This window comes from Onychostoma macrolepis, chromosome 15 (genome assembly GCF_012432095.1).
Source record: "Onychostoma macrolepis isolate SWU-2019 chromosome 15, ASM1243209v1, whole genome shotgun sequence".
In the NCBI taxonomy this organism is placed as follows: Eukaryota; Metazoa; Chordata; class Actinopteri; order Cypriniformes; family Cyprinidae; genus Onychostoma; species Onychostoma macrolepis.
Window position 1 is genome coordinate 11,451,610 of NC_081169.1, and position 21,653 is coordinate 11,473,262.

General features: G+C 35.0%; 2 protein-coding genes across 5 annotated transcripts; one reads left to right on the forward strand and one right to left on the reverse strand.

Annotated features, from left to right (window-relative positions):
- Positions 1 to 1,414: 1,414 nt before the first annotated feature.
- Positions 1,415 to 19,084, forward strand: si:ch211-105f12.2 (RIMS-binding protein 2-like). Of its 4 annotated transcripts, XM_058745293.1 has the most exons (7): positions 1,415 to 1,759; positions 3,677 to 3,895; positions 14,958 to 15,635; positions 15,781 to 15,943; positions 16,076 to 16,179; positions 18,806 to 18,877; positions 18,960 to 19,084. In XM_058745293.1, the coding sequence occupies exons 3-7, from the start codon at positions 15,429 to 15,431 to the stop codon at positions 19,023 to 19,025; spliced, it is 612 nt and encodes a 203-aa protein (XP_058601276.1). In that variant the 5' UTR covers positions 1,415 to 1,759; positions 3,677 to 3,895; positions 14,958 to 15,428; the 3' UTR covers positions 19,026 to 19,084. The 4 variants fall into 4 exon arrangements, with proteins under 4 accessions (XP_058601276.1, XP_058601278.1, XP_058601277.1 ...); XM_058745295.1 differs by lacking the exon at positions 14,958 to 15,635; XM_058745294.1 differs by lacking the exon at positions 1,415 to 1,759 and having other exon boundaries at positions 2,899 to 3,895.
- On the reverse strand, positions 4,618 to 10,098 carry ywhag2 (3-monooxygenase/tryptophan 5-monooxygenase activation protein, gamma polypeptide 2). Its single transcript, XM_058745292.1, has 2 exons — positions 9,855 to 10,098; positions 4,618 to 6,677 (listed from the first exon to the last, which is right to left on the reverse strand). The coding sequence occupies exons 1-2, from the start codon at positions 9,939 to 9,941 to the stop codon at positions 6,021 to 6,023; spliced, it is 744 nt and encodes a 247-aa protein (XP_058601275.1). The 5' UTR covers positions 9,942 to 10,098; the 3' UTR covers positions 4,618 to 6,020.
- Positions 19,085 to 21,653: the final 2,569 nt, after the last annotated feature.

Genomic DNA, 21,653 nt, shown 5'->3' on the forward strand with positions numbered 1-21,653 from the left:
ACATTTCACCCCATTTTAAATTATATTTAACAAAATCAAAGCTCAAAATCAATCTCCTCTGTCAAATTCACATTATTTTTATTACTGCATATTTTGTAATGCATTAAATAACTCTTATAAGAGTAGGGTTGGGAATTGAAAATCAATTCCAATTCCAGAATCGGATATTTAAGGTCAGGAATCGGATACTTGTAAAATTAAAATTTCAATTCCACCTATCAATTCCTGTGTGCGCATTTTTTTGTTTTGTTTTAGGTGGCGAAAAGGGACCGTTAAAAATTTGTCTTTGAATTATTCATTCAAAAACACTGACTCAAATTTTGAGCGAGTCATTGAATCATTCCATTCATAAATTCCATGAGATTTTGTTTAGTTGTCTAATATTTGTTTCTTCAGAATGTGAGAGAACTAGGCTACAACCTCCATTTAAAAAAAAAAAGGTCTCAATTTATCCAGAATCGTGCAGCTCTATTTTGCACACAAACTGCTCTTAACTGAGTCCAGATTTTATGTAGCTGGCTAATTTTTGTTCATGGTATTCAGCAGCAATTAAATGTTTTGCAAAAACAAACACAGAATAAATACGTTTGATATCTAAATGCTTGACTTCACTTTTTTTCTTCTTTTTTTTTTTGAACACATTGGAATCGAAACTGGGAAAGAAAAGAATCGGAATCGATAAGCAGAATCGGAATTGGAATTGATCAAATTCCTATATAAGAGTGTGTGTGTGTGTGTGTGTGAGAGAGAGAGAGAGAGAAATAGAGAGAAAAATGTTCTCAATGATCATAATATACAATTAATTTAAAGAAACATAATTTATTTCTTTTGATTTTGAACGTGACCTAATAACCTTGAAATAATCTGTGATATTCTCTAATCTAAAACTTGTTAACTTGTTTCTGAAAAACATTGTAGTAAAAATTGTGATAATAACAGAACTGTGCAACACAATGACTTTCTACTTGGTAATCCTAAAAATGCACTTTACATAAAACCTTCAGCCTTCAAATCCACACTCAGTTTTCTTAACTAATCTGTTGTCACTTGAGCTATTCAGGACAAAACAGAACAGGGTTTCCTGTTATATAATTCACGTTCTCAACCACTTATAGTGATAAAACACCAGTCAGTTGACTCAATTCACATTGTCAATATTCAGATTATTTACTCAACATATGGTGAGCATCCATGTGGTTGCCTGCTGTTATTCCCCTGGGTGTGTGTACCATGTACTTTCAAACAGCAAATAATTTAGCACACACTTATAACGTTAGGTTAATACACCTGCACTGTACTCAACATAATGTAAGTCACAATTTACATTTGTTGACAGTGTAAGAGCCCATAGAGCAAATTATATTACCTTACGAGCGTGCGGGCATGATTTCTAACTTGAATGTGCGTGGCTTCCGGTGTCATCCACTTCCAGTTGTGTTGCTTGATATCGCTGGTATTTCTTAACCAACTATTTTTAAGTATTGCTGTAATTCTAAACACTGGTTTGTAGCGGAAATAGTTGTACTGTTTACTGCACTTTGTTATTCTTGAATCGCGAGTCTCATATATTCAAATAACTTCCGCGTTGGATGCAGAGCCATACAATCAAAAACAACGCAATTACTCATTCAGAAAACATGATGTTCAAATCACCAGTGTCATATTTCTATACAGAGTTAGAATTGCATTCATTCCAGGTTGGTATTTTAATTAAACATGCAGTTTGTGAAAACCGTGGATGGAGAGGTCAAAACCATTGGTAAGTGCTCTTTATAGACGTTGCGTAATGAAGGAAGCGTTGAAGTGTCCCTTTTCCCTCTGGACTATTCAGAGACACTCCTGCTAATATTACCACTGCACTTCTTTCAATGTTTCAATGTAAAAGCTGTTACAAAAATTACTACCCTGCTAAAAAAAAACAATAGAAGCCCAATAGAAGCCATCACAGAAATTCCAATGGTTTCCATTAAAATACCATTATAAACCATTAGCTTTTTCCAGTAAAGCCATTACAAAATTCCTTTTTGTAGTGTGTTTTGGGCATTTTTCCAATAGGATTTAACATCCCATCAATAGAATCACATACCAGTAGACACCATTATAGTCCATTAAAACCAATACAATTCCCATTAAAACCATTACATTTTCTATTGTGTTTTGGGCAGGGTTCTATTGGGGGTTTTTCAGCAGGGTAAATGTATAAGTAAACCTAAAAGACCCCTTTTTATTTAAATTAAATTCCTAAAATGTAAACATGTGGTTTGTTTTCTCATTTGTACAGCATTATACTCTTTTTGTTACTGTAATCTCTCATATCTGATCATATTTGCTGCATTTGTAACAAATTAAGATCATTATCTCATCTTAAGTGTGAAATATTCAAATGCTAATTGTGGCCTAGAGTGAAATTCATGTCCTTTGGTGACTGTTTGAACAGGTATAGGCCTACAAGAGCCACAGTCATATCAAGTCAAATCAAAAGTCAATTTTTATTTGATTTTTTGTATAGTGCTTTTCACAATACACATCATTTCAAAGCAACTTTACAGAAGGTCATATTGTCTATAATTCCTTATTGCGATAATATAGCATTTTTTGGGATCAGTGATATGGAGATTAGTTTCAATTAATTTACAATGTCAGTGCAGTTTTTAATGTTTTCAATAAGTAAGTTAGCTGTCTATACCAGGGGTTTCCAGTCTTTTGCATACATATGATCATCCTGATGCGATGGACCCCTATCCTAAAATTAGCTATATATTTTCATCTCTTTATACCCAGTTTATGCCCAGACCAAATGTATACTGTGAAAAAAATTCAAAATCAAATATAAAAATATATACTAAATATGCATAAAATATTATTTGGAAAATATTTAGTTTCTATTATGTCAAATAAAAAAATTCTAAAAATTATTTTTTGGGTCAGTACAATGGAAGTTATTGTACACTAAAACTGTTTGGTTGCCAGCATTCTACAAAACTTCCTCCTTTGTGTTCCACAGAAGACACAAAGTCATACAGGTTTGGAACAACATATGGGTGAATAGAAATTTTTGGGTGAATTATCCATCTAAATATGTCTGTAGTTTTACTTGTTCATCTGTAACCATAAGGGGCACGATTCATTTACCAGTGGTTTTTAATGACGTATATCTCTGCATATTTTTGTTATTGATTTGGAAGTCGTTTTAAGCAGATGGGATCTTAGACCAAGGCACATCACAAATCCTTGGCATTCTGCTTTATACAGATGGTACAATGTGTTAATGAATGTTGTCCATTTGTTTTCTCCAGATTAAACTTTAAATGTGAACACCCTTGAGGGGCAGAGACGGACGTATTCCATCCTATTCCAATAGTACATAAGACAGAATGTCCCTGTTTATCAGACGATCAAGTATGAAATCAATTAAATAAGCCTCAATAGAACAGAAAGAAATAATGCAGCACATATATTTGAGGTGACAAATATTCAGCTGAGAACCCTTATCTGAACAATTTAACCAGGGCAAGCATATTCAGATCTTTCTATCTTGCATCCGATCATAATGCAGCAGAAAATGGTGGCTTGCTCTTTTTGTCTACATGACGGAGTCTCAATGTGAACGAGGGGAGACAGGTTTCCCTTGAATTTTATTGGTGTCTCTGATGTTCTGATGTTTATCTCTTTGCAGGTTGTTCTAGATGTCTGAACAGTGCCAGTGGGAAAGGGGATGTTTTTTTCTCCAGCCCTAGCAACATGCACTGGATTGGTGGATATGACAGCTCACTGTGCCTGCGATTGGCTGTTATTGTGGACCATTTTGAGCAGAGAAATTCATCTCTTGCTCTACTGGGTGTGGGTTGCTGTAGGAGGCTGCAGCAGAATGCTGAAAGAGCTAGCAATTCAGTGTGTAAGTTTGTTTTACCTCCACAATATGAAAAAGAAATAGATACAAACGCAAAAGGTACTAGAACGAAGCGTGATTTCAGATGGTGCTCGTGCAGTTTAGGTGGCAGTCACAGATCACGTTCATTTCAGACAGCAGAAGAGATCCGAGTTTAGCATCAGTGAGATAATTATTCAAATAATTAGTCATGCTGATAATGAATTCAATTGGAAATGTCTACAGGCATGCAGGTTTGTCATGTGACCTTCAAATGAAAAAAGTCTGCCATTTCTTTGCAGTTTTTGCATCAAACATCAAATGATTTTTAATGCAGGCATGCTGTAGCTAAAGCCAATAATACAGTCCTTATCGAGGCACATTCGTATGTCAAGCACATTATTATATTGTAGAGAGGTGAGCTCTGCAATGCAGTGCTGAGCACTAATCATGGAGAGTAGGTGCAATGCAGAGAAGAACCATTTGGTCTTCTTAAATTCAGTTGTGGATTCACCACAGTGTTTGAACCTGTTGGCATCTTGTGCTTTAAAACATATGTAATGATGCTTAACTGTAGATTGTTTGACAAGAACAGCGGGATTTGGATTTGAGCACACATTGCAAATTCCGTGCTGTAATTCAGTATTTTAAGTAATTGTTTGCTGCTTTTTTTTTTTTTTTTAGATGAGTCAATAATGGAAAAACAATACACACGACCAGCATTGATTGACATGATGCATCTATGACTACTTGAATTGTTTTTTTCTGTCTTTTTATTGTTATAATTATTTTGGCTCTTGTGCAACTGCTACATAGTTATTCACATTCAAGATATTGTCACTCAGGATACAGCTAAAAGTTAAAAAAAAAAAAAAAGAAAGGAAAAAGGCAAAGAAATGAATTTAAAAATACTGCCAAAGACAATTTATGGTCCATGTTCTGAATCGTTCACGGAAACACTGATTCGGTAACGTCACTGTTGTTTAAACCACACGTTCAATGTGCATAATATGACATATATTGTTCAGAGAGCAAAACATTGCTTAACAATGTCATGGTTACAATTTACCAAGAAAAACACCGGTACATTTAAGTGATCAGTAGTGTTTTTCGAAAGTCAGCCTAGCTAAAGAAAAAACATTCCATGTCACAACGGCAACGCCCATAACAGATCGATTTATTGTTAACAATCACAATTTTGGAATAGCAAATCAAAACGAAAAACTGATAAATTATAAATAAACAATATGAAGCCAGTTTACTTTTCAATTATAGGAATACATAACATCCAAGATATAAGTTAATAAAGTCAAGCTATTGTATAAATACATCACCAGCATGCACAATATTGAATCATTGATAGTATCGTTGTAATTATCTTACACTGACAAAACAGTATACTTGGCAAGTGCAAAAATAAATTAAACACAGAAGTAAACCACAAACTTTGAAGCTGCAATATTTTCCTATTTTCTTTTCTTTCTTTTTTTTTCTTTTTTTTAAACCAGATCAGTCTCTGCCTTTTCCCCAACCTGTCCTTCACAAAAGTCAATGGTTCCAGTAGTATCAGACTGTGATGAATATATGTCAATGACTAAACTTTATCTGTTTTGTGCATTCAAGAGAACTCAATTTTATTCAACGCACTTCCATCTAATAGCTATTTAAATCGAATTTCCAGTTCAGTTAATTGAGCGCATACAGGACGATTCAAACAGATCAACTCGTGACTAATACTGGAACCATTTAATACTATTTTTACCCTTCGATCGCCACCTTAACCTCTTTTTGAAATGCTTTTCTACCACCCAAAACATAAATAAGCAGCATCCCTTTGAAATACATCAGTCCATATGCCAGTGTGAGGCTGCCATTCCCAACCAACAACGACCGTTTCCGGCTGATTGACTGACATTTCTGTGGTTTTGGCAAATGTCAAAGAGAACCAAGAAGAGGGAGGCCCATTCAACTATATATATTTCTGTATATATTCAAACTAGGACTTCAGCCCCCCCTTTACCACCCTTGATATTTTTTTTCTTTAAACTCGTGGAAAAATAAAGAACTGCTGCTGCAGAGGAAACCATGGCAAAAGCTGCTGCCAAAGTCCACCAGCCATTTTTATGTTTCTAGATCAAGAACTTGTCTACTTTTAATTGTTGCCCTCCCCACCCTCGTCATCTTGCTGGTCACTCGTCCACAGTGTTAAGTTGTCTCGGAGGAGCTGCATGATGAGGGTTGAGTCTTTGTAGGAGTCCTCATTGAGGGTGTCAAGCTCGGCGATGGCGTCGTCGAAGGCCGTCTTGGCGAGATGACAGGCCTGCTCCGGAGCGTTCTGGATCTCGTAGTAGAAGACCGAGTAGTTGAGGGCCAATCCCAGCCGGATGGGGTGAGTGGGCTGCATGTGCTCTTTGCTGATCTCGTGAGCCTCGTTGTAGGCCTTCTCAGAGGATTCCACCACGGTGGAGCGCTTCTCGCCCGTAGCCACCTCGGCCAAGTAACGGTAATAGTCTCCCTTCATCTTCAGGTAGAAGACCTTGCTCTCGTGCTGGGTGTCGTTGCAGTTCTTGATCAGGAAGTTGTCCAACAGGTTGAGCACGTCTTGGCACACGGCCTCCAGCTCCTTCTCAATCTTCTCGCGGTAGGCCCTCACCATCTCGATCTTCTTCTCGTTGCCATCCGCGGAGGTCTTCTGCTCGATGCTGGAGATGACCCTCCAGGATGAGCGCCGAGCACCTACGACGTTCTTGTAGGCGACGGACAAGAGGTTCCTCTCTTCATTGGACAAGGCCTCATTCAACTCTGTTACCTACAAAGGAAGGAAATAGAACGCTGTTTGAGGAAAGAGATGTTCATCATCCAGCAAGGTAATAACAAGCTTTTCTTGTTATGCAACTAACTTAGCGATAATATGAACGTGCAACAGTTAATTTTTCAGTTGCATAATGATAATATCCACAGAGAGCTTCATCAGCTGGCTGAATGCATTGTGCAGCCATGAGCTCGAGCTACATGCCAAGTGCAGTTTCCATGGCAATCGTCTCATTTTGTACAGTAGTCCAACTCTATCTAGTGAGATGACAGAGCACTAGCGCTACACAATACACTAGAGGTGAAATCACTTCAGCCGAGAGTGGGGGCAGGGAGAGGATAGGGGGCAGGGGTGGGAGGCGAAATGTTACCACATACCCTCCAGGGCAGCTGCAGTGTAAGTTAACACGATCTCTGTGCGGCAGTTCATGTGTTACGGTGGCCTTCTCACTGACCTTTTCTCTTGCCAAACTGGGACGGCTATACTACATATGTAAAACGAGTTTGATTCCACATTTTCATGAGGGTAAGTCATAAATCACTCATGTCAACTACAGATCTCCTTCTAGTCAAAATGTCAGAACCTCTTTGTGGTGCAATTACATAATATCATGGGTTAAATTGTTTTCTGTACTCTCTTGAAAATAAAGGTTTCAAAACGGTGTTTTTGCAGTAATGCCCCATTTTGGGTTCCTCAAAGAACATTTTAGAGTCTTTGTGTGAAGAACAGTTTAATAATCTAAAGAACTTTTTCCGCAATAGAGAACCTTTTTTTGGAATGGAAAGGTTCCATGGATGTTAAAGGTTCTTTGTGGAGCCGTCAAAGCCAATAAGGACCTTTATTTTTATAAGTGTACCAATGTGCAATTGAACACTTTTCAAATGTCGTATGCTTCAGATCAAGATGTCTTATTTTAGCTACCAGCCACAAAAGCTAAAATTATTCCCTCAAACTCCTCAGAATACAAAGAGAACAGAATTCAAAGACAGCTTAGACAGATCAATAAAGATCAGAGTAGAAAACAGGAACACTGGCTAGGACAGGAATACGGGACTCATAACGAAACAGAGGCAGGAGGATATGAAAGAAGGTTTTATTTAAACAAACTTATTGCTATTTACGTCCGGATACACGGGTTCTGTGCAATAGAAATTTGGCATGCCTCTCACAGACAGATAGTAACAGATAGGCTAGTTGTGGTGGGTGACGGGTAACCTTGTTGCCTTGGTACCCGTGTTGCAATCGCATGCAAATATTTATATGGAAGGAAGCCTTTCACAAATTTTAAGTAAAAACTAGATGATCTCACTCCAATGTGAAGTTTGAAGCTTGGCCTATTGCTGCTTGTCTCTTTGGCCGGACGCATCAAGATAATGGAGGCCTGTGGGCACTTTCTCATCAGATCTGTGGCTAAATGGGCTTTTATCTATGGGACTGAAGTAACTTTAGAGTCAAACTGCTTTTAAATCTCCCCCACTGATCCATGAAACTAAAATTGCCTGTCCGGCATACACAACAATCATTGCAAGGATGGGAACCTTCCCTTTTAACAGCCATTTGGGATTTAGACCAAGGTAATATGGCTGTAAGATAATACAACCATTTTAGCAAAATTGATCGGGTGGATCTTATCTGTCACTGCTCTATTTTTCAGTCAATACACTTAATCTTGTATTGCACATTTTGGTAATAAATTAAGTTTTTATTGTAAAACACTGCTAATGAGTGCCAACACATCTTGTCTAGATTGTAAATTAGCAGATTTAGCTTTTACCCAGTTGCTTTATGACTCTTTCAATATGAAGATAATTTATTGGAGGTCTAAGAGTATTGAGGCAGACACATCTACATGTCATTTTTAATTAAGTCAGAAACGTATTACCATGGGTAAGAACCATTCTATCAGATGCTAGACGACACCCCTCCAGAAAAAAAGCATGATGTCAACCCTTGACAAAGCAGAAACGGAGGGGTCCTCCTCAATCTCCATAAGCCTGTGTAAGACTAGTCTCCTAAATGCCCTCACTTGGATGGGAATATAGTCAGGATGCTGACAGTGAAGAAGCATTAGAGATGCAGATGTTCCCCTTCTCCACCCCCCCACCCCACCCCTCGAGAAGCCCTAAGGCCTTGAATGAATTCATTATGGTGCCCTGTATGCTCATCCTCTCAAATACTGTTAAAATTTTCCCAGAAACAATATTCACTGTGAATTAACAGTGTACGAGAGATACACTGCCTTTAATAATATATAAATCGGTGGGTTTGAAACAAAAAGGAATATCCAATCTGAATCATGGACCTTACTGCAATATGACAAGGATGGAAGATTCTAGAAGGAATGCTGCTGCCTCTAACGTTGGTTCAGAGGAAATATCTTAATAACTCCCATATGTGGAGAATGAATATGGGAAGGCATAACTAAATTGTGAGGATGCATGAGGAGGAAAAAAGGCAGTTGGAATTTATGCTGATGATGGAAGATGAATATCTAATGCATTTATGACAAAACTACACTATGCTTGGGTGATGAACAGCAATGATAAAACGCCTGTTTCTAGTGTAAAATCAAATCATATACTATACACTGCGTTATGAGCATGAATATGCAGTATGTTACGCAAAGCAACGATTTAAAAAAGAATGAAGTGCAAAATATTGATTTTTTTGTATTTCATTAATGCTGAAAGCGATGTTGAAACATATTTATACATTTGTCATGTGTTGTCTCATTCATTTGATTGTGGGCTCGGGTAAGACAGGAGGCACCGCCCAAGATCCAGACAGTCTACACCCGATCCACTGCACTCTCATTAATAAAGCACTGATTTATCATAGATCACCACCCCAAAAATTATTATAGGACACTATATTAAAGGCTCCAGTTACATGCCATATTTTACTGTAACTCAACCTATATGATCATTCACAACTAGCCTACCATTTGTTCCATCAAAATGGATCGAGCATTTAGTATGCATAATACGAAAATTATATCATCTTTTTACATTTTTCATAAATTATTTGACTTAAATATAGATAGATAGATAGATAGATAGATAGATAGATAGATAGATAGATAGATTTAGATAGACTGAATGATTTAGCGATCGTTGGTCAAACTAAACCATCAAACAAATAAAACCCCAAGGGTAAATTGAAAGAATGACTTACCGATTTCATGGCTGCTGCCATATCATCATATCTCTCTGCCTGCTCAGCCAGCCTGGCTTTTTGAACCAGCTGCTCGCGGTCAACCATGTTGGATGGTTATGGTTTGGACGATATTATTTGTTTTTTGGGGAAGAAACAGTAATATTGTATGAGCTATGCGGTGTAATTGAATGAACGAGAGCCTCTCTGCAGCTGTTCCTTGCTGTCTGCGCTCGTGCCGACGGGCCACCCTCGCCCCTCCTCACGCGCTGGAGGGCTACGTCAGGGTTCTAAACGTGGGTGCTGTGGCAAGCTGCCACGACATTTATTCCTTAAAACTAACTAGGCCTGTCTATTGGTACGTTACTAGCACTTTTTAAGGTAGCACTTTATTTTTACTTACTACCAGGGACGTGCAGAGAGTTCCTCAGGGGCAGGGGCTCAAATGTAAAAAGGGCAATATGAGGGAAAAAAAAATATATATAGGTCAAAAGATTGGATACATTACTATTTTATATTTTTTGCAAGAAGTCACTTATAGTCATCAAGCCTGCATTTATTTGATCAAAATTTACTTAATGCATTTTATGCAATGCTTATTTATTAGCAATGTTGAAAACATGTGATACTTTTTTCAGGATTCTTTGATGAATAAAAAGTTAAATAAGAACAGCATTTATTTAAAATATAACTTTTGTAACAATATAGCCTACACTACCATTCAAAAGCTTTTTTTTTAAAGAAATTAGTTTTTATTCAGCAATAGAGACAGTGATAAAGATTGACATTGTTAGAAAAAAATCTCTATTTTGAATAAATGCTGTTATTTTTAACTTTTTATTTATCAACGAACCCCAAAAAAGTATCACAGATTCCAATAAATAAATAAATAAAATAAAAATAAAAAAATTAAGCCGCACAACTGTTTCCAACATTGATAATAAATCAGCATATTAGAATGATTTCTGAAGGACCATGCATTGAAGAATGGAGTAATGATGCTGAAAATTCAGCTTTGAATAACAGAAATAAATGAGATTTTATTAAAATAGTATGAATGTATATTAAAATAGAAAAACATTCTTTTAAATTGTAATAATAATTCACAATATTAGGCTACAGTTTTTTTTGTTGTTGTTGTTTTCTGTATTTTTGATCAAATAAATGCAGGCTTGATGAGCATAAGACACTTTCATAATGCTGCATAATTATCAAAAATGGTAATATAATAAAGTCCTTTCACGCCACCATTTCGCCAGCCTACACTTCACATAATAGGCCTGTAGGTGGCACTTGGGCTTAAATAACTATGATAGTTTCATCAAATAGTAAATGGTGTATATCATACATAAATATAAGTGAATTGAATAGCCTACTGATTACCATTATTGCGACTTTTAGCGCTGCATGGTTTTGTGCAGTGCTTTTAGCATACATTTTCCTAGCGATGTAATTTGATTTATAAAATGAGACAAACCGCAGATCAAGATCGCTCCACAAATAAGCTCGTCTGTCCTTTTCAACCGATTTATGAATAAGAACAGAAAATAACCGCTCCACTTCACGTATTGTCCAATGAAATTTGAACTTCTTGTGCCAGATCATGATTGTTTGGTGTAGGCTATTATACGACAAACAGGCATTGATGAATTATGTAATATTCTAAAATATATAATATGTGGATTTTTTATTAAATCGACACACTAGCTTTGATTATTGATGAAAAATGCTATTTTTTCCTTCTGTCGACCCATAGGCACTCACTGAAAGAACCATATATGACTCGAGAGCCTCGGGTTCTGAACAGACTGGAATATATCAGTCAATCGAGCAAAACGCACGAAACCCATAGCAACACCTCAGATGGACAGATATGTAAAAATAAACAGGAATTTTCCGACTTTTGAGCGATTAGTTACTGTTTTGTACAAATTGTCATGTTAATTAGAATTCAAATGCATTTTGTTTTATTGACCACAATATCATTGCTATTTGTCCGAGAGGGGCACTTTTTAATAATTTTGAAAAAGGGCAGGGGCTCGAGCCCCCAAAGCCCCCCCCCTTCTGCTCGTGCCTGCTTACTACAGTAAACTATGCATAATTACAGTTATCGGATATAGACTCTGATATTGCGGCAGCTGCAATCAAAATGGGTAATTGACCTTTGGAAGTAATGATACACTTCAAATAAAGATTGTATATGTTACATTATGCCAGTAGGTGGCGAACATTGACTTTTAAATATATTTGATGTCTGAATCATTCATTCAAGAGATTCAAAAACTCTGGATGAAACTTCATAATTTATTTCAAATTAATAAATATTTTTAAATTGACTGATTTATAACATTTTAGACATTTATAAATAGAATTATAACATTAAACATTTTGTCAGAAACTCAAGTAAATGACATATTTTGTTAAGTCGTATAATGTTTTGTTTTTATAATTGTGGGAGAACCATAGCTTAAAAATACATAGGCTAATATAGCTGGCATCTAACTAATACCATTAGTACTGTTTCTAATATTAAAATGTAGTTCTGCAGCCCCCGCTTCTTTTGGTTCGTTTTGCGATCCTTGACCGAAATCAAACCCTATAGTAAGTATATATTTCCTATAGTAAGTACAGTAAGTGGTGTTAATTATTATTACTCAGTATTTAAATGTACAATTACACTGTAACACGGACACCATAAAATAAAATGTAACACTTTTTAATTAGTCCAACATTGATATTGGTATATATTCCAATAGTGACTAATATTTATTCAGTGTATTGCTTATTAACTAGTACTATTACAATGATGACAAGTATGTTAATATAATTAGTGATAATTGTAATTGTTTTCATTAAATTCATTTAATTCTGTGGTTCAAATATCATTTCACTTCTGCCTAGTTTGTATTTCAGGTGTTTCTGACTATTCGAGCTTTACTAGTGACTATTACTTATTCTTACATTAACTGAAGCTACACTGTAAAAAGTGAAAGTTGACTTAACATAAAAAATTGAGGAAACCCGTTGCCTTAAAATTATTAAGTACATAATTAAAAAAAAAAAAAAGGTGTGAACTTTACAATTCAATTGACGTATTTTTTTTAAATGATCATTTACTTAAAAATTTTAAGGCAACGGGTTCCTCAATTTTTTTAAGTTAAGTCAACTTATCACTTTTTACAGTGTATTGATATTGTAACAACATATTTACGTATTAGATACTAATGCAAATCCATTTGTTCATAGTTACATTTTAAATCTTAAGAAATTTTTAAGTACCGTAAATGATAATTAAAAAAATAAGTTAAGTGAATTGTCAAGTTCACTTAACTTTTTTTTTTATTATTATGTACTTAATAATTTTAAGGCAACGGGTTTCCTCAATTTTTTTAAGTTAAGTCAACTTATCACTTTTTACAGCGCATATGCAATCATAGTCAAAACTTTATACTTTATAGATCTTTCTAGTTTGAAGTGTTTTCTTAAGATTTAAAATGTAACTATGAACAAATGGATTTAAGTTAAGTCAACTTTCGCTTTTTACAGTGATACAGTATAAGAAATTTCGCTAGTATTGGGTCTGAGTCCACCTTGTTGTGTCTGAGTCAAGTCCTTCATCTGGAGTGGGAGACGTTTATGAATGTCTTGCCATCTTTTATGTCTTTACTTTTCTTTAAATGCTTATATTAACAATTGAGATACATACTTTTATGAGTGTCACATAAAAATATATTTGTCTAATACTAGTACTATTAAATAATTTACAGTAAAAGTATTAGCAAACTATCAGTAGATACTACTAACAAGTAACGTAAAATAGGAAATGTTTAAAGAATAATTGTTAAAATGGCTTGCCATATGGGTGCCTCACTCATGATGTAATAGTCCTTATATGGGAGTCAAGAGGCCACATATCAGCAGCAATGTTGATGGCACATCAGAGGTCTTCTAAGAACAAATGCAATATGGGAGAATGAGTCACCCCTATTACCATATCTAGCACCCCTCCTGTATGGAGTGGAGGATTTTGGGGATGACACAATTATTGTAACATTTAGGATAATGTGTCTCATGTTTTGTCTATGCTTAGAAAGGTTATAGATATCAGACTGATGGAGCAGACAAGCAACTAGGGTCTTCATATGAGTCATTTTACAAAACTAGCAATTTGTATCCCTTTAATGAGGGAGACTGTGGCTAGTTTTCTTTTTCTTTTTTTTTCATTTAACTATTTAATAAGCATCATAGATAAAACTGGCAAACATTTGGAACCACCATGTGCATTTCCTTTTGGAAACAGTACTAATAAAAGTTTGGAGTAATTAAGATTTTTTTTAATGTTTTTAAAAGTGTCTTATGCTCACCAAAAAAGTCTCTCAAAATACTGAAAAAACCCCCAGTAATATTGTGAAATATTATAACAACTTCAAAGAGTTATTTTTAATATGTTAAAATGTAATTTATTCATATAATTCAGTGCTGCAGTCAACTTTTAGAAATTATTCTAGAATATTGATTTGGTGCTAAATTATTATCAATCATAATTTTGTGCTCAGTTACTAATAATGGTTCTTACTATTATCAATTTTTAAAACAGTTTTTTGTTTTATATATATATATATATATATATATATATATATATGAAATCTTAATGCATTTCAGAATTCTGAAGAATAATTTTTCTGACTCTTAGACTGACGACTAGAGTAATGGCTGCTGAGAATTTACAGGAATAAACTTACATTCTAATATATTACAGTAGAAAACAGTTATTTTAAATTGTAATAATATTTCACAATATTACTGTTTTATTATATTTTTGATCAAATAAATACAACATAAAGATGTGAGCATAAGATAAATGTTTTTTGTTTTTTGTCCAAAAACCTGTAAGTAAATAAATAAATAACCTTTGAATATTAGCTAGTGTTATGAACACTTCAATAAGTGTCAGAATATGGAAGTGTGAAGAATATGGTAAATACAAATAGAAAATTCTAGAACAGAATAGAATTAATGCTGTTTTACCTTACCAGTCAACAGTAGAACAGTTAATCAAGTTCTCTCCCATTACATGGCATTTGGTTTATGCAATATCTCCACAATGTGTTTTGGTTTCTCTAGGTTGACCCATGCAAACCTTTTGTTGACTGCGAAGGATTGTCCTGAAAAGGTGAAAGGGACTTGCAGGGTTACTTCCGTGACGATAATGTGGTTAACAGCTAGCTCTACTTGGCACAGTTCAGAACGGATGGCTCAGCTAATCGGCAGGACTGTGTGCAGCAGGACTGGGCCAAATCCACTGGCAGAGTGTTATTCCAATTCCTCAATGCTTCAAGTCCCTTTCACACCATGATGTGAAATCTGTCTTAAAAAATGAACTTGATAACCATTTTATGTGTCAGGTTTGTAGTTGGGGATGTCTCGGGTAAAACTGATTCATTTCCTCCAAGAGGATTAGTCTGAGGCAGATTAACCTGGCTACCGCTCTTAATGCTTAAGCTTTAGTGAGCATATGGGTGTTTGCTAACCACCTGTCTGCCTACTGAGGGGACATCAGTTGGACAGTCGCAGGCATAGAGGAAGAAGCCTGGAATGATTGGGATGGATGTCTATCTGTATCCAGATGGTCTTAGGGTTGCTACACCAGAAGATATAGAGGACTGTGAATCCGAGAGAGAAATGTTTGACCCGAATGTGCGTCTCTTTGTGGCTCTGTTCTCATACAACCCTGCGGTGATGTCACCAAACCCTGAAACAATGGAGGAGGAACTGCCTTTTGAACAAGGACAGATCATTAAAGTAAAGATGTTTATTTCTTGTATCTTAATTAACAGTTACTCAGAACTCCATAAGTCGTCAAACATGAACCTACTAAATGTAACACGCATGATCTTTAGATCATTTCTGTCCTACTTAGCTCATGCTGTGATGTGCTCTTTTGTAGGTATATGGAGATAAAGATGCTGACGGCTTCTATAGCGGAGAGACGGGTGGTCACTTCGGTTTTGTGCCGAGCAACATGGTTTCTGAGATTCCTGTGGAAGACGGAGAGCTCAAACTTCATCTGTTCCAGCAGGGGTTTTTACCAGAGGATACGCCATCAATAGGCAAGCATTTATATTTATATCTCTCTCTGTTTGTTTGATTCAATTAGCCGTGTATTTACTACATTATTAAAAATAGTACACTTGTATGGATTTAGGGATTGAATTGTGACTACTTTGTACTTTTCATTTTAGCACCTAGCGAAACTTCTAGTGTGACGGATGGTGTGAAGGTCCACAGGATGGTGGCCATTTTTGATTATGACCCATGGGAAAGTTCTCCAAACATGGATATTGAGGTGAATGCTTTTTCCAGTAAATACGTACAAAGTACAAAAAATGTTAATTGACAGCATATTGTAATATAATACAAACAATATATATTAATATTTTATAAATAATTTTTATTATATTATATAATATGTTATACAAGTATGGTCACACTTTATTTTAAGGTCCAGTTCTCGTATTAACAAACCATTAACTACGACTTTTGCCTCAATGAACTACTAATTTGCTGCTTATTAGTAGTTAGTAAGGTAGTTGTTAAATTTAGGTATTGGGTAGGGATGTAGAATATGTTTATGCAGAATATGTGCTTTATAAGTACTAATAAACAGCCAATATTTTAATAACAGGCATGCTAATAATTATACATTCTTCTCTTATTACTGGTACTATTCCTTCATCCTTTAAAGTAGCGGCCATAACTCCCATACTTAAGAAACCTGGTGCGGATTGTAATAACCCTGAAAATTTTCAACCCATATCTAATTTACCTTTTCTTTCTAAATTACTGGAAAAAATTGTTGCTCAGCAGGTACATACTCATTTAATGGAGAATAACTTGTTTGAGCCATTTCAGTCTGCTTATCGTCCCTATCATAGCACGGAGACAGCACTTATTAAAGTCACAAATGATTTGTTAATGGCTGCAGATTCGGGACTTTTATCAATACTCATTCTTCTTGATTTAACTGCAGCTTTCAACACTATCTCACATAGCATTTTATTGGAGAGGTTGATTTCTATTGGGATCACTGGTATATCCCTTGATTGGTTTAAATCATATTTATCTGGTCGGACTCAGTTCGTTCAAATAAAAATTTTAAATCATGGATATCTCAGATAACCAGTGGTGTGCCTCAAGGTTCAGTCCTGGGTCCTCTTCTGTTTATAGTGTATTTACTACCTCTAGGACAGATTTTTCGTAAATTTAATATAAATTTTCACTGTTACGCAGATGACACCCAGCTCTATATATCTTCGAAGCCCAGTTCAGTATTGCCCTCTTCCTCTCTTTTGCTCTGTCTTTCTGAAATTAAATCATGGTTTGCATGTAATTTTCTCAAAGTTAATAGTGCGAAAACTGAAATTTTATTAGTAGGTACTAAATCAAAACTGCGTAATTGTGGAAGTTTTACACTTACTATCGACAACTGTTATCTCTCCTTCTCAGGTCAAGAGTTTGGGTGTCATCCTTAACAGTACTCTGTCTTTCGAAGGCACATGTAAATAATATTACACGGTCCGCATATTACTATCTGCGAAATATTAATCGTCTTCGACCATCTCTTTCTGTTAATGGTACTGCTGTTCTCGTGCATGCATTGGTTACCTCTCGAATTGACTACTGTAACTCTCTGCTCAGTGGTGTTTCACAGAAACTTATTCATAAACTTCAGATGGTTCAGAATTCAGCAGCTCGGATCATTACACGAACACCGTTGAATGAGCATATTACTCCAGTTTTAGGGCACCTTCATTGGCTTCCAATCAGATATCGTATTCAATTCAAGATTTTACTTTTTACTTATAAGGCCCTTTATAATCTAGCACCTTCTTATCTTAGTGAACTTCTTCGTGTGTATGTACCTACTCGATCCCTCAGGTCTTCTGCTTCTGTGACTCTTGTTGTACCATCTGTACGTTTAACTACCATGGGAAGTAGAGCCTTTAGTTACCTCAAGTTGTATTGCTCCGACACTTTGGAATACATTACCTCAAGATATACGTAATAGTCTTAGTCTTTCCATTTTTAAATCGCGCCTTAAAACTCATTTTTTTAGATTAGCCTATCCTGAGTGATTTTATTTAGGTTATTGTGTATTGATTTTTTGTATTATTGTTTGTGTTGTTGTTTCTTCCCTTTGTTTAATTGTGTATTTTATTATTGTAAGGTGTCCTTGAGTGTCTTGAAAGGCGCCCACAAATAAAATGAATTATTATTATTATTATTATAAGCAACTAGTTAACAGTCAGAATTGGTCCATATACTAAAGTAGATAAATAAATAAAATTACTTTATTAATATAATATATTAGAATATATTGTATTCTTATTCTATATAGTACTACATTCAGACTATATAAGTATTCATGTTTTCTAATAAAATTAAAGAAAAAATAAAATATTTTAAATAATATTTTTGATATTTTAACATTAATACATTGAAATAATTTTATATATTTATTATTATTAATAATCTTAATGCTTTATATTAAAACATGTATATATGTGTGTGTGTGTGTGTGTGTGTGTGTGTGTGTGTGTGTATATATACATACACACACACACACACACATATATATATATATATATATATATATATATATTACATTGCTTTACAGTAACACACTGAAAAAGTTTAATTATAGACCTTTTGAAATGTTATACAAATAGAATCAATGAAATGAAATTGTAAAACCAAAATTGTTTGATGTTTTCTAAATATAATAAGCCTTATCTATCTATCTATCTATCATCTATCTATTCATTTATTCATTCACACATCTTAGCTATGTATTGATTTATTGATAGCTAGTTGCTTGAACTATTGGACTATTAAATACAAATACAATAATTGAATTTAAAAATATCAAATAGAATTTTAAATTAGTGTGTTTTGGTTGTTTTCTCCTTAAGGATGAGCTTCCCTTTCGTGCAGGAGACATTATATATGTTTTTGGAGAAATGGACAGTGATGGATTTTATTATGTAAGTATTATGACTCTGTCTACCACGCATGCATTTTTTTAAAGGTTGTAAGTTAAAGAATGACTGTTTTATATTGATCCAGGGAGATCTACATGGCTACAGAGGTCTTGTGCCATCAAACTTTTTGCAACCCCTGCCTTGGGACTAAAGGAAATGAACAATCAGAAATCAAGAACAGGAGAGTGACCTCAGATTGTGAATAGAACCCACTTTACTGAATTCAACTCCAGCTCCAGCTATTTTTTTTTTTTTTACCATATAATGTGTCTTGTTTCCTGTAATGTACATGACGTATCATGTCTCTAAATGCACTTGACCTTTCCACTACGTATGCACTATGCTTAGCATCAATTAAATACATAAAAGGAAATGAATTTCTGATTTATACAAGAAAGCAATTTTGGAAAGCAGCTAGTGCATTATAGCCTTAAAAGACTGATAATGGTCATTTAAGAATTATTGTTTTATATCTTCTTTTCAATACTGATGTCTTTATATGATTTGAGCTATTTTTGTAATATTCTTCCTGTATGCAGCAACTGCTCTGGTGTTAGTTTAACAACCACACTATATGTTTTACACACACTTACGCAGTTCAGCTTCATTTTATTACTCTTTCATGAATTCAAATTAGTTTGATACAAGTTAGCATGCACATATAAAGACGAATGCACTCAAAAACATTATTGCATTACAATCAATCTTGAAACACCATCTTTATTAATATTTAATAAACAAGACATACAGATTCAGCATCACTTGGTTCTCCATAAGATCATCCTTCGCAGCAAACAGTACACTCATCCATAAAGTAGGAAACACTACACCGTGTAGAGACCTTTAGTAGTGCTGTCTACTTTATGAGTGACTGCACTGATGTTCCCGCCTCTTCTCTTCACGCTCCAGTCCTTTCTTTGCACGCTTCCTCTTATCTCCATGTGCTCTGAATGTTCATTTTACAGCTATTTGTTAAACCTGAAATGAAAATTAGATCGAAATGATGTACTTAAATAAGTTAGATCATGTTTTAATATGGTTGGATGTTCAGCTGCATCAGCTTCAGTTGTTAGTGAGTCACTGTAGAACCATAAGGAAGTTTAGAATCATTATTTTTTGCCTGTGCTGTGGGTAAAAATTCAATATTACATGTGTAATTAACTAATCTAAAATAAAACAATGTATAATGCCTCCACTTTTGCTGCTTTGTATAAAAATGCATGTGAAATGTATTCAGTGTGAACCACTGGAATTGACTATTAAAGCTTGATCTAGTTAATAAAAATTCTTTTTTTAAAAAGAACTGATGTTTTAATAAATAATTAGAATGTATTCACTTTTTTTTAAATGATTCATTTATATTATTAAGTTCTAGCAAATTCACCTAATTACATTCAATTACATCAAGCAGTTTACCATCCTTTACCATTTAACCAAGTTCATAATACCAGAAAAGTAGTCCCATTTATCCAATATTTTAGATTAAACCGAAGAGCAGTGACTTACCAGTTCTCTGCCTGCTTGATCCCGGAAACAACAGCGAAAAGAGAAAGAAGTTGTCGCCTTTTAACACTTTTTAGGCCACATGGTGCAAACCACAGGAAGAGGCCCTGCAGTTGCTGTCTTAAAGAAGCACAAATGAACGCCTATTGGACTACAGCGAGTTTCGTTCGAAGACGGACTCGAATCAATTCCTTTTAAGGGCATTTTAACTGATAAAAGACAGATCACAAATGAGAGAAAAAGCCCTTGGTCTTTAGCATACATAAAAATCACACAAAGAAATAAAGAGGAAGTCTAGTAAACATGTGATCAGATTGCATCAGGCTTCCACATAGTCTGACGGTGTGGCTTTAGAAACATTATATTCCATTAGTTTGAAAAAAAAAGCAGTGCTGGTCGGAGAGAAAATCGAAAATCATCGGTGGAAGATGTTACACTTGTTATGTCTGTGTTTTTATCAATAGCTTCTTATTAACTTGAATATTTGAAGCATAATCTTGTTTGCGGCACTTGTAGAGCTCTTTCCTGAGGGGGAGGGGTGGTTGCTATGTTGTGCAAAACCACAATGTTTCATCAGCATATTACATATACTTTGAATCCAATATGAGGGTGTGGTATTGTGTCATATAAATGTCATACGAGTGTAATTCAAAATCATGGCTTGCTAATTGTACATTAAGATGCTGATAAGTTATACAATTGTAGATCTTTTGATATATTATATGCATACAGAATCAACCTGAAATGAGATTAGCGGATACAATATCATATCAGACACTCTTTCTTCTGTGTCACGTTCCTCCGATGCTTGAATTAAACACTTTTGTCCTAGTCTCCCCTGAGTACGAGGTAGTTTGATAAACAGGAGGCCGCTCTCTTATTCTACTGAACATGATGTGCACGAAATGGACTTGTTGTCTAGACAACCCAAACCTCAAACTCTCGTTTGACACGCACAGAAGGAAGTGGGGGATGTGCACACACTTCTCTGTGATGTACAATGATAATGTACCTAGTGTTGTAAAAAATCAATTAAAAAAACTAAAAAAACATGATTTACAGACATCCCATGATATGTAACTGGGTTTGGCAGTTTTAGCTCTGGTGAAGTTTAGAAAGTAAACATTCTTATAACATACTTTTCACATTTTCACTGTCCAATTGTGTGTGAATTCTATCTTTAGTTTAATTTAATCACGATCATTTCCATTGTGTCATTTCCAGCTCATCTCATGTACTGTATTATGTTCAATAGTGCTCTTAACGACTGTTATAA